This window comes from Solea solea, chromosome 8 (assembly GCF_958295425.1).
Source record: "Solea solea chromosome 8, fSolSol10.1, whole genome shotgun sequence".
In the NCBI taxonomy this organism is placed as follows: domain Eukaryota; kingdom Metazoa; phylum Chordata; class Actinopteri; order Pleuronectiformes; family Soleidae; genus Solea; species Solea solea.
In genome coordinates, this window is record NC_081141.1 from 5,716,513 (window position 1) to 5,732,895 (window position 16,383).

General features: G+C 40.8%; 1 protein-coding gene across 2 annotated transcripts; it reads left to right on the plus strand.

Annotated features, from left to right (window-relative positions):
* Nucleotides 1-15,982, plus strand: cdca2 (cell division cycle associated 2). Of its 2 annotated transcripts, XM_058637159.1 has the most exons (16): nucleotides 1-189; nucleotides 2,128-2,320; nucleotides 2,698-2,834; nucleotides 5,849-6,014; nucleotides 6,343-6,470; nucleotides 7,125-7,271; nucleotides 7,754-7,877; nucleotides 8,341-8,669; nucleotides 8,993-9,044; nucleotides 9,154-9,228; nucleotides 9,594-9,715; nucleotides 9,925-9,987; nucleotides 10,243-10,314; nucleotides 12,485-12,659; nucleotides 14,270-15,191; nucleotides 15,379-15,982. In XM_058637159.1, the coding sequence occupies exons 2-15, from the start codon at nucleotides 2,128-2,130 to the stop codon at nucleotides 15,169-15,171; spliced, it is 2,685 nt and encodes an 894-aa protein (XP_058493142.1). In that variant the 5' UTR covers nucleotides 1-189; the 3' UTR covers nucleotides 15,172-15,191; nucleotides 15,379-15,982. The 2 variants fall into 2 exon arrangements, with proteins under 2 accessions (XP_058493142.1, XP_058493141.1); XM_058637158.1 differs by lacking the exon at nucleotides 15,379-15,982 and having other exon boundaries at nucleotides 14,270-15,308.
* The last annotated feature ends 401 nt before the right edge of the window (nucleotides 15,983-16,383 follow it).

Genomic DNA, 16,383 nt, shown 5'->3' on the forward strand with positions numbered 1-16,383 from the left:
GAACCGCGGCTGCCGTCCGCGGGTCTGTGTGGCGTGGAGCGAAATTTGAACCTCCCCGTGCTGCAGTTGGGCTGTGTTTTTGTTGGTTTTTAGTTTTTATGAACGTGTTTTAAGATGCGCGTGGCGTTTTTATGACACAATTTTATATTTTTTTTAGTAGCAGAACCACACAGTCAATAACTCGACGAGGTAAGTGTGTCGTACAGGCTGTCACTCCACTCTGTTTAGCACTTCTGTTGCTACTGTTTGCTAACGTCTCGTAGGAGGAGATCGCCATGAAATAGCTGACAGTTCTCCAGCTTAGTCGGCTCTATCAACCTGTTCACTCGTTGTTTACTATAATTATTGATTCATTTACTGTCCGTGAGTCATTAATTTAATAAAGGCTGTTATTGTACGGCGGGTGCAGGACTTTTTTTGACTTAATCGTGTGGTTTTCTTGTGGTGTTCAGCTAGCTAACGAAGCTAAAATCAAAGGGTCATCACATTTTGTGACGTCATGGACTGTGTTATTAAGTGTGTTTAATTCTACAGAACGATGAGTCCACACGTCAGTGCAGGTGACCGACAGGGCCTCATCCATCTTAGATTAGACTTTATTGATCCCACATCAGGGAAATTGACTTGTTACAGCAGCAAAAGGTCAAGGTTTGACATGTAAAGGACAAAAGAGAAGTAGAATAAGTAACAAAGTAATATAAAAACAAGAATATAAACATTATGGTAAATATTTACAGTATACTATTTTGATTATACATTAAAGCAGTCATAATATTGCTGAAATTGCAATTATTTATCTCAAGAAATGTCAGGTTTTTCATAATATGTTTTGTAAAACAAAAGGAAAAATTAGGGGTTCTTGTTCATAGGTAATTATGCTATTATTTTACTGCTCCGGCCCACTTGAGATCAAATTGTCCTGTATGTGGCCCCTATACTAAAATAAGTTTGACACCCCTGCATTAAAGAGTGCAGTGACAGTGGACTATTGAATAGATTTATACTAATACAGAGAAATAGCTTTAATTTCACTTCCATTGTCTGAATTTTACAAGTGGTTATTAGAGTTGCTGTTGTCTTTTTAGCATACCAAATGAGTCTGGTCATTCTCCTCAGTCCTCTGGCATCGACAATGCAATTCTCCTAGAGAGTTAGCTAGCTACTCACTGGATATTTTCCTAGTGTTTTGGCCAATTCTCTTTTCATATTAGAAACAGTTGTGTGTTAAAATCCCAGTAGATCAGCAGTATCTGAAATACTCAACCATGTCACATTGAAAGTCATCACCTTTCTTTCTCATTCTCAGTTTGAACTTCAGCAGGTCGTCTTCATGCCTTAATGCAGGGGTGTCAAACTAATTTTTGTTCAGGGGCCACATACAGCACAATTTGATCTCAAGTGGGCTGGACCAGTAAAAATAGTAAAATAAAAGCATAATAACCTATGAACAACAAGAACTCCTTTGTTTTTTCTCGTTTGTTTTACATTTAATGAAGGATATTTTTACAAAACATGACATTTCTTGAGAAATATAAGTGCAATTTCAACAATATCATGCCTAAATGTACTATTTACACAGCACACTGAATCTATAAAGGCACAAACATTTAGTCACAGGTATCTGGAAATGAAAAATATTGCATTTGACATTACGTTTAGATTGTAATCGTAGTGTGAAATTTGTGTGGGCCGGATTGGACCTTCTGGCGGGCCGGTTCTGGCCCCCGGGCCGTATGTTTGACACCCCTGCCTTAATGCCTTAATGTGGTTCTCAAACTTTTTCCTACCAAGCAAGTACCACCTGAGAAAATATTGAGCTCTTGAAGTAACACCAATATCGCCAACGCTTAAATACACTGGTGTAAATCGGCCGAGCAAATTTGATTATGGACTTTTCACAGGAGGCAGATTTATTCCCAATAAGTAAATTTGCTCTCTCATCATCCTCCCCTTCCTCACATATACTTCAGACGCTGGTATATGCAGTGGAACAGTATTTCCAGAGGAAGCTCGCCTACCACTGGTGGTACACATACCACAGTTTGAGAACCATGACCTTAATGATATTTGCATTAATGAAGAGTTGAATAGGTCTCGCTGTTAATGAGTACATTATTGTCTCTGCAGATGTCTGCCGTAGAGATTAACACTGCTAGCACTGACGGAGATGAGAGGGAGAAAATGTTGTCTCCGTCAGAAGAGAGCACCCCTCCACTATTAAACGGCACTTCTGCCCACCTGAATTTCTGCACGCTCACACCGCGTCAGTTTGGGATCTCGGCGCAGAGTTTTACCCCTGCACTGTCATCGAACTGCAAAGGTGAGAGGTTTTCTTCATGTTTATAGCTGTGCAACTATACTGTCGTGTTGAAATTGAAAGCTTTCAGGAAGGAATGTAAACACATCATTACCAGAATAATAACAGGTGTACGCCTCTTCATCACTAATTAGACGTTGATTGATAAGGGTTTTCCCATGGCCGATTTGTACAAATCAATTCAGCTGATATATGACTCCACTTTTGTTTTGGCTGAAATGTCTTTTTTCTTCCATCTGATCATATATTACTTTTTTATAACAACAAATGGTGCTGTGGTCTCTCTCTACTCTGCAGTCTGTGTCTGCACCGCAGTGCACTGATATATTTCAAATATATAGTCTGTGGCTGAAGCTGCATTCTTCTTCCTCTTGCTTTAGACAAGTCTCGTCTAGCACAAATAAAGGCAAGGCGGCGGTCCAGTGTTGGTGTCCGAGGCTCCCCAGAGACAAACTCACTCATCCGCTTCATGGCACAGCAGAGGATGAAAACTCCAACAACCCAACACACTTCAGAGGTGAGGTGCTCAAGCAGTGGCTCAGTTTACAGCTGAGCAAATCGTGTCACACTGTATGAGAGCCAGATAGTTCTGTGTGAGGAATATTGAGACAGACAGACAAAACTGATATTGTGGCTGACTGCTGCATACGATTTTTCTTTTTCAATTCAAAGGCCTGATGCATTGTGGGTAGATATGAGTGGACACAAGTGTGATATTCCAGCTGGTATTGTCTAATAGGAGCCTGGTTGCAAGTGACGCATGTGAATATTGTGGTTTCAAAAACAGTAACGGTGCCGGTCAAATTATGAATCTTGAGGCTTCACAACAGGATTACGTCAGTTCTTATTTACCGTCTATGTCACAAACTGGACCTTCCCCTTAGACAACACCTGGATAATAATGCTTCCCGCTAGGGCTGAAACAATTACTCGATTAATCAATTATAATTCAATTACTAAATAAATCGTCAACTATTTTGATAATTGATTCATCGGTTTGAGTGTTTTTAAGGAATTAAAACAAGTTTTCAAATGTTTCACTTTCTTACATGTGAATATCTTCTGGCTTGTTCCATATAACGATATATAAGAAATCATTAAAACTGAATCGTTTTTGGACAAAACAAGACATTTGAGGACATTTGATGGATCAAACGAATTAATTCAATTAATTGAGAAAATAATCGGTAGATTAATAAATTATGAAAATAATCGTTGGTTGCAGCCCTACTTCCCGCATATCATCAAAACTTGACACAATGTAAGACATCACATAAAAAGATAAAGAGCTGTCTTAAAGTTTTTGTGGTTGTGACTGAGGGAAATGGGAATAGTACAAATCTGTGGTTTGACCACATTTAACAGAATGATGTCATTTATTCTCATAATGTACTGACAAATGTAATAGTTATTTCACATATTGTCACTGAGACTCAACAGAATGGCTGCTATCCTGGTAGAAAGCCCCTGATTTAGGTGGCGATAAATGTACATATGATAGTGGCTTTATTTTATCTTTGGAGTACAATCACTAGCAAATGTTGTTTTGCATTAGCATGAAAATATTTGAGACCATTTACAGATCGCAATCATAGTTTAAGTATTATTTTTCTTACTTATACATGGCTGTTAGAGGAAATTTCTCCATAACCACAGCGGCGTATATGGATAGTTTTTTCTACCCGTTAATTGGCCTTTTTTGCAGCAGCCGACTTTTTGATGTATCGCAGTAAGAAAATCACAAGTGTAAACAAAAACATTAATTATAGGAGCTCTTGAAAGGAGCCGAGCTATTGTTAATGTTGTGATGAAAACCTGGGCCTTCGTTTACCATAATGAGTTAAAATGTCTGCTGCAACATAAAAAACAATTTTCCTGTTATTGAATATAAAGTATGGGTTGGAATGTAAAGTAAATACTGAACAAAGCCTTTTCCGATTCATTAGCTTTAAATAATATTGTAATGCTGTGATTGACTATAGTGTGGTTGTTTATTTCTGGACACAGTTACAGTTTTATCGCAACTGTGAGTGTTCGGCTTCACTAAGCTCCAAAAAAAAAACAATTATTGGCAAAACTGAATATCATTTGCAATGTAGTGTAGAAAACAATCAGATGCAGCTTCTCAGTGTTGGTTTATTTGTTTGTTTATTTGTAAGCGACCATGTACAATACACATTAGACTCAGTCAGAGTAAAGATGCTATGTACCATATGTTAATGCTAATTAACATATGGTGCATTTCTTTCTTGCCCGACATAGTCACTGTGTCAGGCAAGAAAGAAATGAAAAAGTTTAAGATTAAAGAAGCACAAAGAGGTGCATATAAAGTGCTAATATGCTCATATACTCACATAAAGTGCATGACGGCATATAACATGCACATATTCACACTTGCACTCAAGAGTCAATACTGACAGGCTTGGTTTCTGAAGATGCGTTTTTTTTCTTCGTCTTCATCATCATCACTATAAATGTTTAAAATAACAAATATGCTGCTCACAACATGATCATGGTCAACATTTTTATATCAGTCCAATATCAGTAATTGTCATGATGATTCAGGATAGACTTTGCTCCTGACTGAAAGAAACCAATATTTCTTTTTTCTGAAAACAGGACTGAAAAAAATAAACGTTTTAAACACAGAAACATTGCACTCATCTGAGGTAAACATTTCAGATTGATGTATATTAAGTCTTTGTTATGTTGCTCCTGAGGAAAATAAAACCATAATATATTATTGACTTGTTGCCCAGACCTTGCCGATGAATGTACAACAAAACAAGTTATACATCTATTTTAATATCCATTTTTATCATCTGTTATAGATATACTGCAAGCCTGTGTGTGTGTGTGTGTGTTTGTCCTCCAAGAAAACAAGCCAAGAAAAAGGTCACACAATTCAAAACCCTTGTTTTTTTCTGACATGGTGAATACGTTAATACACAAAGCAAATGTTAACAGCACATAGTACTCATTTAAGTGATGCCCTACTCAAATCCAGTGTTTCTCTCAGCACACATTAATTCTGTCTATGACAGTAGCAGTGCACATGGTAGCCTTTATTCTGAATCACGATCAGTTGCGAATCTTGATGCTTTTGGCATATGTTGAATTTATGTTCAAATGGATTTACTTGAAATTTACGAGACGTTTTTAATGGTTTAGATTTGAAATACAAAAACATCTGTGACTGTTTTTAGTTCACTCATACTGCAGATGTCATGTTTGTGACCAGTAAGAGAAAAGGGGGTGGGCACTCACATGTTAGCGCCACTGGAAGGAAACCACTCACAAGCTCAAATAGTTTGTGCTAAGGACACAATTAGACATTGATGATATACTGTTACTGTCCTTGTATAGAACATGTATTCAAACTTGGTGTAATGTACTGTTTGACACTGTGTGTGGAAGAAGTGTATGAACCACCTGTGTTCATAACTCCCTCTTGTAATTTCAGAAGTATGTGACCTGCTGAGCTCCATCACTGAGTGAATATGTTTGTTTTTGCTATTTCACCTATCGCAGCCTGTCAGAAATAGCCCCTTCCTTCCACGCGTCCCTTCCACACTGAGGCAGAAGATGGCCTCCTTCCAGGGTCTGATGGATGTGGAGGAGAGTGAGGTCTGTGATCTGATGCCAGAGCAGGACAACAACAAGGGAGAATGCATCAAGACAAGAGATTATCTGTCGGGTGAGGCTGCCTCATTGCCACAGGATTAATAGTTTCATGTCTCGAAAAAGCTCTGTGCCAGTAGGATTTCTTTTGTGATGTCTGGAGGCACTGTTCAAAAAACAGTGGATTAATAGCATGGTTTAAACCCAACTCTGACAGCCTCTGTCAACTCTCACTGGGCAGCCTCTTAAATGAGTCAGTTTTTAACTGTCGGTTGCTCAAGTGAGACTAAATCTGCATTTCTTTGATCACATTTTTATTTTTTTGTAACTGAGGTGTCCCCGAGTGCCGTTTGTTTGTGTATGTTTATGTAACATGTGTGCAACATGTTTGTTATCTGTCGCAGATGGGAGCAGCAAGGAGAACCACCCACCAGTGAAGAGGAGGAGGTGCCTGGCCCCACTTGAAAGCTCTGTGGTGCAGATTAAAAAGGCCAGCGCTCCTGTCCTTCAGTTCAAGTTTAAAGAGCACGAGGTACATTCACTCTGACCATGATGTAAATAATGTAACCGGAAGGCTTTACTTGTCTGTTCTTGGCTTCCACTAGGTCCATTATTTTTAGATTATTTTTAACTCTTCTTTGAATGGTAGATCTTAGTGCTAAACAGAACCGTTCACCACAAGCAAACCAAGATTTGATTAAAGTGCTGGTGTTTTAGGTTTGTGTATTTATTTTTGCATCTTCTTTTTCTTTGGTTTTCGAAATTAAGTGGTTGGTCTCGGAGAACAGAAACAATTTCACAATATTTGTAGGCTGGGTCCTTTGTGTGAAAACAGACTCAAGTAATGGTTTGTCCCATCAACCTGCTGAACCTTCGGGTTTTAGGAGCAGGAGAATTCACTTCTGACACTTTTTGTTGGTTTGTGTTTTCAGTCATAATGCAGCCATCTTGTCACAATGTCTGTCTAGACATACAATGAATCATTTTCTGTGTTCATGTATTAATTTATGTATTACAGTTTTACACTTGTACGCTTGTATTTTTCAATATCGGTGTAAATGTTCTCTGTTCACTGCAATCTTGTAAATGCATTACTTTCTGTACCCATGAGAGACGTGTTCTTTGCTGTTGTGCTGCAGTGTTTCAAAATTGAAAACAGTGGGATTTTTCTTAATCATTTCCACAGGAGGCTGAAGTACCAGTGCCACAGGTTTTAACACCAAGACCGATGCCACCCAGTGAGACTGTGAGAGAGGCCCAGGCTGTGCTGATTTCCCCACCTGTACATGTTGAATCTGAGCTCCAGCCATGTTCCCCTTCTAAGAACCAACAGGTTTGGACCTAATCCAGACACAAACACACACGGATTTGAAAGGAGAAAAAAAACAACAACACCCAACTTAAAGCCATTAAACAGCTGTTGTGTAATTGGTAGCACAAGTAGAGTTAAAAAGATTCCAGCAGAACCAGCAGCTTCACTGGCCTTAAATTACTCAATGTGTGATCATGCAGGGAGAGATATTTTTTATGTTACTACATTTATATTGTAAATCATGGGGTCATGAATTGAGGAGGTCATGTATTCAAGGAAGATTGATTCTCCCAGCTCAATCTCAGCAGTGTATTTCCCAAAATGTCAATCTGTACATTTAAATATTGCTCCCTTTCATAGCCAGTGTGATTTCAAATTTTTTGCACAAAATTGGTTCTAGTGTGAGATTTATTTCATTCACTCTTACGAAACCGCCCGTTTTGTGAATTTCCTGAAATTACAGGCCCCCAGAATGAGACTTCTTATGTATTCTCTTTCAACAGGACGGTGTCTTTGCACTGCATAGCCCCAACCGACCACCAGCTGATGATCCTGCTTCACCACCTCACCCCGTCTCTCCCTTCCACATCACCTCCCTCCCTTCTCTGCTTGAGATGAAGCCCACAGGTACATGTACACTACTTTCTGTGGCCATGCAAGGATACTTGTGCTTTTCCCTCAGCTTAGCCTGGGGTTTGAGGCAAAGCTGTGTATCCAATCCTAGTTCTGTCCTCGTTGAGCTCTAGCTTTGAGCTACAGTATGTGTTATTGGGGTCACATTCACTAGAACTGTATTCGATGAAGCAATTTCAGTTGTCCTGATATTGATGCCCAAAGATGTGACTATTTTAGCTGTGCTAAATCTTTATATCAATAGTGACAATATCTTTAATCTGAAACAGGCTCTGTCAAACAATACTATCACTGGATCGGCTAAAAATGTAGAATCCAACACAATCCAAAAATCCTATATATCTGTATATGTTTCACTATGCACAGACTGTAAAAATGTAATGTTTATTTATTCTTTTTGGGAGAACAATATTTGTTTCATAGTTGGAGAATGATGTACGTTTTATTCTCTGTGCAGGAAAGGATGACTCCACTGGCTTGTCTGCTGTAAAGAGGAAAAAGAAGGTGCACTTTGGAGGTCCGCTCTCCCCTGAGTTATTCGATAAGAACTTGCCCCCCAGCACCCCATTACAGAAGGGTTCCACTCCTGCCCGAGCACCCACCCCAGGTGGGGCCTTACTGCTGCGCTCACTGCTGAAGACACCGCAGAGAAGTGTAGCCCAGACGCCGCAAGCTCAGCCAGACTACAGCGACCACGCCGAGTTTGGTGCCTCTCCTACACTAGCACTCCCTCGCAACTTCAGAACGCGGCCTGTGGGCGAAGAGAGTGAGGAAGCGGGAGAAAAGGTAGACGGCATGATCGTGCATGTCATAAATGAAACGGTTTACACCGAGACGAGGATATTCAGCTATTCTGATAATCAATGAATTCTAAATATTTGTATTTTTTTGTGCATTTTCTTGACAAATCAACTAATTACTTAATTGAGAAAATAATCAACAGATGAATTGTTGGTTAATATAGTTGTTAATTGCAGGCCTACTTGAAATGCATCCACACAAGCCGTAGCCCTTTCTTTACTTTCATGTCATAACTGTTTATAACTTGGTCAATCACACCTTACATTCATCAGTGAGTCATGTTGTTTTGTCTCACGCTGTGGTTGTAGATCGTTTTCCCTTCATTGGAGGAGATTGACTCTGCACAGTCAAATGATTCAGGTACATTATCGCTCTGTGTTTCACTGTGAGTTACACTGCGTTATTTCCAATAGAATATATCAAAACTGCTTTGTGTTCTAACAGCTCTTCCCATATGTTGAAATTGCAGAATATACGTGGGACTCCCAGCCATTAAACCTAAACGCTGCTTTCAATGAGGAGTCTCCTTCTCACATAATGACAGGTGAGCTGCCAACATACTCTACTTTTCATTTCTTATTGTCTTCATTCCCCTTGTCTCTGTCTGCTCCGTTTCCCCTGACAAAATCCAGCAGTGTCAAGCTACAGTACTCACTAGAAACAATGAAATTTTACTGTGTGCAGTAACTCAGGTTTCTCTTAAACGGGCTTGAGGAATAAAATAGCCTGTAAATGTGGACTGTAGACATAATGTTGCTGGTAAACATGGTAAATTAAGTCAAAGACACGATAGCATTTTGTTTTGATTCATCAACAACACCCATGTTATGAATAATGTTTTCTTCAGCTCAAGTCAAAGTCTTTCATTATTTCACTTGTAACACTGAAGGTTGTTTTTTTCCCCCTCAGAGTCAGAGAGTGAACCCATCACAGCATCCCAGATGGATGTCCTCGGTGAGCCTGCATCTTTACCAGAGAAGGAGAAACAGCCTGAAGCAACTGCAGTCAGATCTCGCACCCGAAGGAAGAAGGTCTGCCACCTGTTTCTTCTTCTTTTTTTTTTCTTTTTTTTTAAATCTACCCTCTTGGATAGGTATTTATGGGCAGAGCAACTCTGTGCTTTACATTTATATGGATACTGTCAGTTGATAATGTTCAAGCCATTATCACTGTGTGATACAGAACAGCCATAGTGTGACATTTCATTTTATTTAACAAAGACTTCTGTGTGTCTTGGCAGTCAGAACCGGGGTGTGAATCTACCAGCGAGGCTCCAGCTGACTCCAGCAGTCGAAAGAGAAAGGTCTGCTTTTATCACACACCGCTCTCCGCTTGATCACCAGAAATCTCAATTTACCAGACAAGATTGTCTTTCTTAATAATTTAGGGGTCAAAACATGCTCCTGTCTAATCTACTGTTTAATTCCATTGGATCTGAATTTAATGAGATCCGTGTCTCTGTGTGTGTGTGTGTGTGTGTGTGTGAGAGAGAGAGCGATGCAGCAACTCTCGACTCTATTATATATTATATCCTCATGCCCACTCTGTGCTCCCTCAGCGCACACAGGAGAGTGAACCTGTGAAGAGGTCGACACGCTCTGCTGCCAAGATGGCCTCTGGGAAGATGAAGGTGAGCTGGCAGGGACTATTCCTTTGATTTCTCTTTACACCACTGCACTGAGGGATCTGCACACATCTCTGTGGGAGGCAGTCACCGAGACACAATACGTGACCACAACTTACTTCACTAACTTGAGTTAAGGGAACACTGCGGATGTGTGTTTAGATGTTCCTGCTGTACCACCACAGATTTATCATGCTCACCACATGCTCAGAAATCATTGGGATTCCATTATGAAGTCTTTTCAGTCATTGAAGTTGTGCCACCAGTTGAGTAAGTGGCTCTGCTGACTCGGCACTTCAACAAAGCAGTTTATCAGAGCAAAGAAGGGAAGTGGAATTCATTTTTTTTTAATAACAATGTTGTCATGTTAACGGTGATATATAAGAAAATGCATTATATTAAGACGTAAAGTTGCAATAATGTGTCATTAGAGAATATGGAAACATGTTCAATTGAAATACTGGCCATATTCATTACAATGGAGCTGCTATTTATTCACAAAATACATTTTTCACTTGCAAGCCACAAACTCTGTGTGTTGGTTTGATTTTTTTCGGTCTGTTGTGCCAGACCCGGAGAGCGGCTAGCTGCTTAATACTGATTGATTATGAATTGAGAAAGCCTCACTAGCTCTCTCAAAAATGCCTTGAACCAGACGAAGGGACATTATGAGAGATACATTAGAATATAAAAGATGGCAGAGAGGAAGTAAAACAGGTTGCTAACATTTTCTGTCTCGAACCTCTGGTATGTCATATTTACTTAACTTATTTATTTAAGTAAATATAAATACATATATGATTGTTTTTTATATATATATAATATACACACACAGGAAAGTAAGTGTCACTTCACCAATAGATGGCTAAATCCTCCACATTGCACCTTTTTAATGAGGCAGTGTAACAGTCGAGGTGTTCAATCACTGAATATGCGTGAAAGCACCTTTGACATTAAAAAAGAACAAAAGAAAAATGTCCTACTTTGAAATATTCCTTAATTTGAGATAATGTGGGTTTTAAAGAAATCTATTTTTTCCATTTAACATGTGGGAATATGATCATATAGAAAATGTATGACCCTTATCAGGTTCATTTTAATGAACGTCAGATAAGTAAAGATTGACTTTTGCTCCTGAGGGAAAGTTAAAGAAAGAGAAAGTTAATTGTGCTTTTAAACGAAACAATTCACACAAAAAACAAACACAGACCTCAAATAAATTGTGTTGTCTCGTCATGTTTTCATAATGCAGAAACATTACATTAATATGTATATATTGAACATTAATTATTGTTATTTAATGATTGCCAGTAATATACTTTCATGCTCCCTTTTTCATTGTTGTCCCTGAGCTCAAACATTGATATCAACCCTGTGCCTCCATGTCTCAAACTATGCAGCGTTGGGTCTTTGGTTTTAAGGAATCTGAGCCTTGAAAGCAGGGGAAAAAAAGAAAGCAGGTCCTTGAAATTCATGTGCATGAAGTGTGGGGAGACGAATCAGCCACACACACACTACACTTGTGTATTCTATAAAAACTGTGATAGTTTTTTTTTGTGGCATTTTCTTCCGTCCATTCTGACAAGATTAATATGTGGTAGTGTGCAGTTGACAGTGCATTCCCAATGCATCAGCCCAGTCGTTTGAAAGCAATCTGCGGCGTGGATAGCTGGAGCTATCTTGACAGTGCCTCACATCACAAGATTCAATTTACCGAGCTTGTAGTGTCTGTCTCCTCAGAACAACTTTGTAGGGTTTTTTGGTTTGTTTTTTTATGATATTTAGTTGGAGCAAAGTTGATGGCAGCCGGTATTGATTAGTTAAAAGAGACTCGTATGCCAGACCATCACTCTGTATTGGTATCAGTCCAACACTGGCCAAAGTCAGTCAGTAAAGCAGATACTTTAAATCCACTTCTGTCCCTAAACTCAAAATATTATGTAGATGTTTCACTAAGCACAGATTGTAAAAATCGAACTCAAATAAAGCACCTGCATCGTAATCGAGTCATGATGTGGTCTGTTTACGTCGTCTTTATAGCTTCAGAATATATTTGTTACATAGTTGGAGCCTGTTTTTGAAATGGCTGTAATGCATGAGCACAAATTAGTAGTTTGAACGGTTGAAAGAAACATTTTCAGTAGAAAGAGGTGACTGATGCAGATTGTTTCCACAGCAAACCACCACAGCGACACGTCAGTGGAAAAAGGACGTGGATCGCTCCCTGTATGGCTCTCGGGCATTCGCCTCTAAGAACCCCTCCCTGAGTCCCATCACCGAGCTGCTGTCTTTCTTCAGTCAGTCCCCAGCTACACAGCCAACTCCCTCCATCAGCTGCACAGAACATACAGGTAACAGCAAACTTCATTTTAGGCTGGAGTCACACTGGATACATGAGCATGACTGCGTCTTTCTTTTAAGAGGGCAGGGTATCGTTACTGATTTACTGACTCAGTTTGATTGTAATTTGAACTGATTTGATTTTTGATTCATTCAGTTTCTTCTCCATTAAACTCCACGTAGATCGTAAGTGATGATTCGGACTTCTTAAGACAGTGTAAAGTAATTACCAAGTTGTCCAGCAGAGGGTGCTGCGAGCACAGCTTGGCCTGCATCCGTTTCCTCTTTGCTCATCAGAAGAAAACAGTGATGTTGTGTTGTTTTGCTGTGTCAATGAAAGACACACAAAACTCTATAGATGAAGTTTTACGCTTATGGATGGCAAAGTAACCAACGAATCTACAGATTCAGCTGTTAGCTTAGTTGTTAGCTTCCCCGCTAGCTCGCGGTCACACAAGATTATTGCTGTAAAGTCTTGTGCAGAGGACACAGGAAATGGCACAGTTAAAAGACTGATTGAAGAATTTCTTTCAAAAAAAGATCAACAGGAATCGATAAATTGGTGTGAGGGAATGTGTTTGTTTGTTTTTTGGTGCCTAACATTTGTGAATGTCTTTCTCTGTTTGGCATTAAAGATCATACACTCAAAACAATACAACCACACATAAAAGAGTAAGTCATACAGCAATGCATAGATATGGACCCGTATATGTGCGAGTGATTAACGTCTGCTGGGCCGCTGCAGCGGAACAATGAGCCAACTTTCACACAGGCAGTAGCAGAGGATGTTAACGTTGGCAGACTGGAAACACAAAGGAAGCGGGCGAAGCAGCTCCAGCAGAGAGCTTTGACAGAGAAAAGAAAGAACGACAGGCGCTGATCAAGAGGGTCACTCCAGATGTGACATGAACACGCCGTCATTCACGGAGAAGTACGAGTGTCAAGGCAGCCCGGTCCTGAATTAAAAAGAGATTGTGATAGAGGTGAACATGGTCAACTTCATTAAAACAAGGCCTCTGACGGTTGTGTTACACAGCGAGGTAAAGTGACTCTCCAGAGGAAAAGTGTTGTTGCAGAGATTCAGATCTTCCCCCCGTGTGTCTCACATGGCAGCTTTTTTTTTTTATGGCTCTCGCCTGTTTTTTATGCGAGAAAATGTACTTTCACAATAGTTTCAACAATTTTATCACAGTTTTACTGTTTCTAAGGAAAATCACTCTACCAGTTAAGTTCCTTGAATCCAAACTACTTCTGCAGCTAGGCTTAATTGCGAAATGTCTGCTGGACCGACAAATCTACAGCTTCAAACCGAAGAGTCCGAGTGATTAGCTCAATACAAAGGAGTATTTTGATGGCAGTTTTCAAACCCTTTGTAAGACATAGCAGCAGAGGACACGCTCCCTGTGTGAACAATAAAGGTGCAGGAGATGCAGTAAATCAGCGACTCTGGTGCACACACTGCTCATCCAGTGTGGCAACAGCCTTTTAGATTTTTCAAAAGCAATAGTGAGTTATGGAGGGAGGTCAAACAACACTACCTTTCTCTTCCCTGTTATTTATTTTATTTTTCATATACATTTTCTTTAATGGTTGTAAGAATTTCTCCTGTTTTTTCCAACAGCACCAAATGCAGAGACTCACTTGAGCCCTGAGAATATCAACAATACTGAAGTCACTGGTGACCTCGCTGAGACACATGCCTTAGAAAATGCTTCAGAAGACTCGGCCCCATCTCCAGACTCCAATAAAAGGTGCAGCACAGGGAAAGGCCGGAGGCTGTCAGGGCCAAGGTCCAGAGGGAGGGGAAGGAAGAATAGGAAGGTTGGTGTTTCTGACTGTGACTGGCTCAGTGAGGAGCCTGGGGAGCAGACTGGAGGAACCACACCAGAGCTCTGTGAAGACCAAACCTCGACAAACCCACTGTGCCACACTGCACTCGAGCAGGCAGCGGTTGATATTGAACTTAATGACGAGGCTCGTGCAGATGCTCGCAGCACACACTCCGATGGGAAATTAGAAAGTCCTGCCGGTCCTGACTCCTTCCCAATTTCAGGTGAAGAACTCAACTACTCGAATCAGCAACACACGGCCGAGCATTTTGGGAGAAACTCTGCTAACGGCCAAGTCATACAGGAAAGGGATGACCAGCCGAGCCATGAAGTGGAGGAAAAGCGACAAGGAGACTGCACAGCAAAGCAGCATGATGGCAACAGCAGGTCAGGCTCCTGCAGTCAGGAGGAGGAGCGAGTGTTTGATGAGGACCTGGCTCCCTGGCAAGCTGACTTTAACTTTGAAGACGTGTTTAAACCTGTTGCCACTAGAGGACATCGGTCCGTGCGCCGCAGCCTTAGGAACCAGAGCAGCATCGTCTCCAGCAGCGGTGGCGCGGGTCTCGCTTGGCTTCCTCGAACGTCCCCCGAGTCCAGTAAAGGGGCTCGTAGGAGAACCCGGGGCCGCCGGCTCAGTGCAGTTCAACCTGTCCAACCGTCAGCCTCTGACGAGACGCACGACGACGCTTCATGAGACTTTACACTGAGGACACGGTACTCTGTCTATTTGAATGAATTAAGATTAGCAGGATTACATGATAACCTTCATCGCTCTGTCACGTAAAGCCTCCCCGTTTTCTTAAGATTAAATTTTACCCTTTTTTCTCCAAAGACCGGTCTGATGGTTGATTTATTCTTTCTCTCTCTCCCCCTTTTTCTCTCCCTGTGCTTGAATTATTAGAGCTGACCAGTAAATTGTTGCCAAATTACCTCCCGTAACCAAGCCAGTCAATAACACTGAGAGAGCTCAGCAGTGATGTCTGCTGACCACCACCTAATCAATAACCAAGCACTCCTCAGCTGGTAATCGGAGTGCATCTTCACTCTCCATCTGCAAGGTGACTGGATCAAGCAGGTCTGAGTCAATATCTCTTCTTTGTGGATGGATGAAGGTGGCCCTTTTTTTTTCCAGACGGGAGGGGGGGGGGGGTGTCGACGGATCCATGGATAAAATAAAGTGAAAAGCAGCAGAGAGAGATCAAAATATAGGCTCTCACTCTTCTGTTTAATTCTCTTGGACTGTTTTTTAAGTGCTCAGTGTTTTCAGCAATGAAGATGTTCCCGTTTGACTGCATTATCTGAGCTTTTAGGCGGTTGGTTTGTGACTGTGACAGCCTGTCAAACTAACATTTTCTTGTATAATGCAACGAGGTAAATACGAGTTGGCATTTAATGTGCAAGTGTTGGCTGATGAGATGCTTTTGGCAAATGTGAAGTTTCTCCACCAAACAGTTTTCCCTTTAAACATGTGATTAAGGCTGGGGAGTCAATTCAGACAATAAAACCCAACAGTCTCCACTAATGTGATGTTCCATCTGTGTGGTCACTTCAGTCCTTTCACTTTCACCACCGTAATTGCGATAGACGTTTTAACCACTGGCTAAATGTCCGGGAACTAAATTGACCTCTAACCTCAGATTTCACCGGTTAGTGATTCAAATCAGCTCCATCCGTCTGTCAGAGGAGGAGGAGCAGAGCGAGCAGCAACAAATTGACTTTCTGATTCACTTCACATTGGGAAATTGGCTTCCAGGATTATGCACCAACATAATCTATCCATCACAGAGTAATTGACTCCTCCCATTTGAATCAAGCCTGAGTCACTTGTCTGAAGGACACTCGTGGATTTTCTGGCTCCTGGTGTTTGCCAGGGTCTCCACTTTCATGCAGGATGGATGGATGGGGG

Bases quoted from the DNA above. Each gene is read 5' to 3' on its own strand.
- cdca2 (XM_058637159.1), top strand. From the start codon at position 2,128: ATGTCTGCCGTAGAGATTAACACTGCTAGCACTGACGGAGATGAGAGG. The intron at 6,015-6,342 runs GTGAGGCTGCCT...TATCTGTCGCAG, and splicing joins GACAAGAGATTATCTGTCGG to ATGGGAGCAGCAAGGAGAAC. The intron at 10,315-12,484 runs GTGAGCTGGCAG...TTGTTTCCACAG, and splicing joins TGGCCTCTGGGAAGATGAAG to CAAACCACCACAGCGACACG.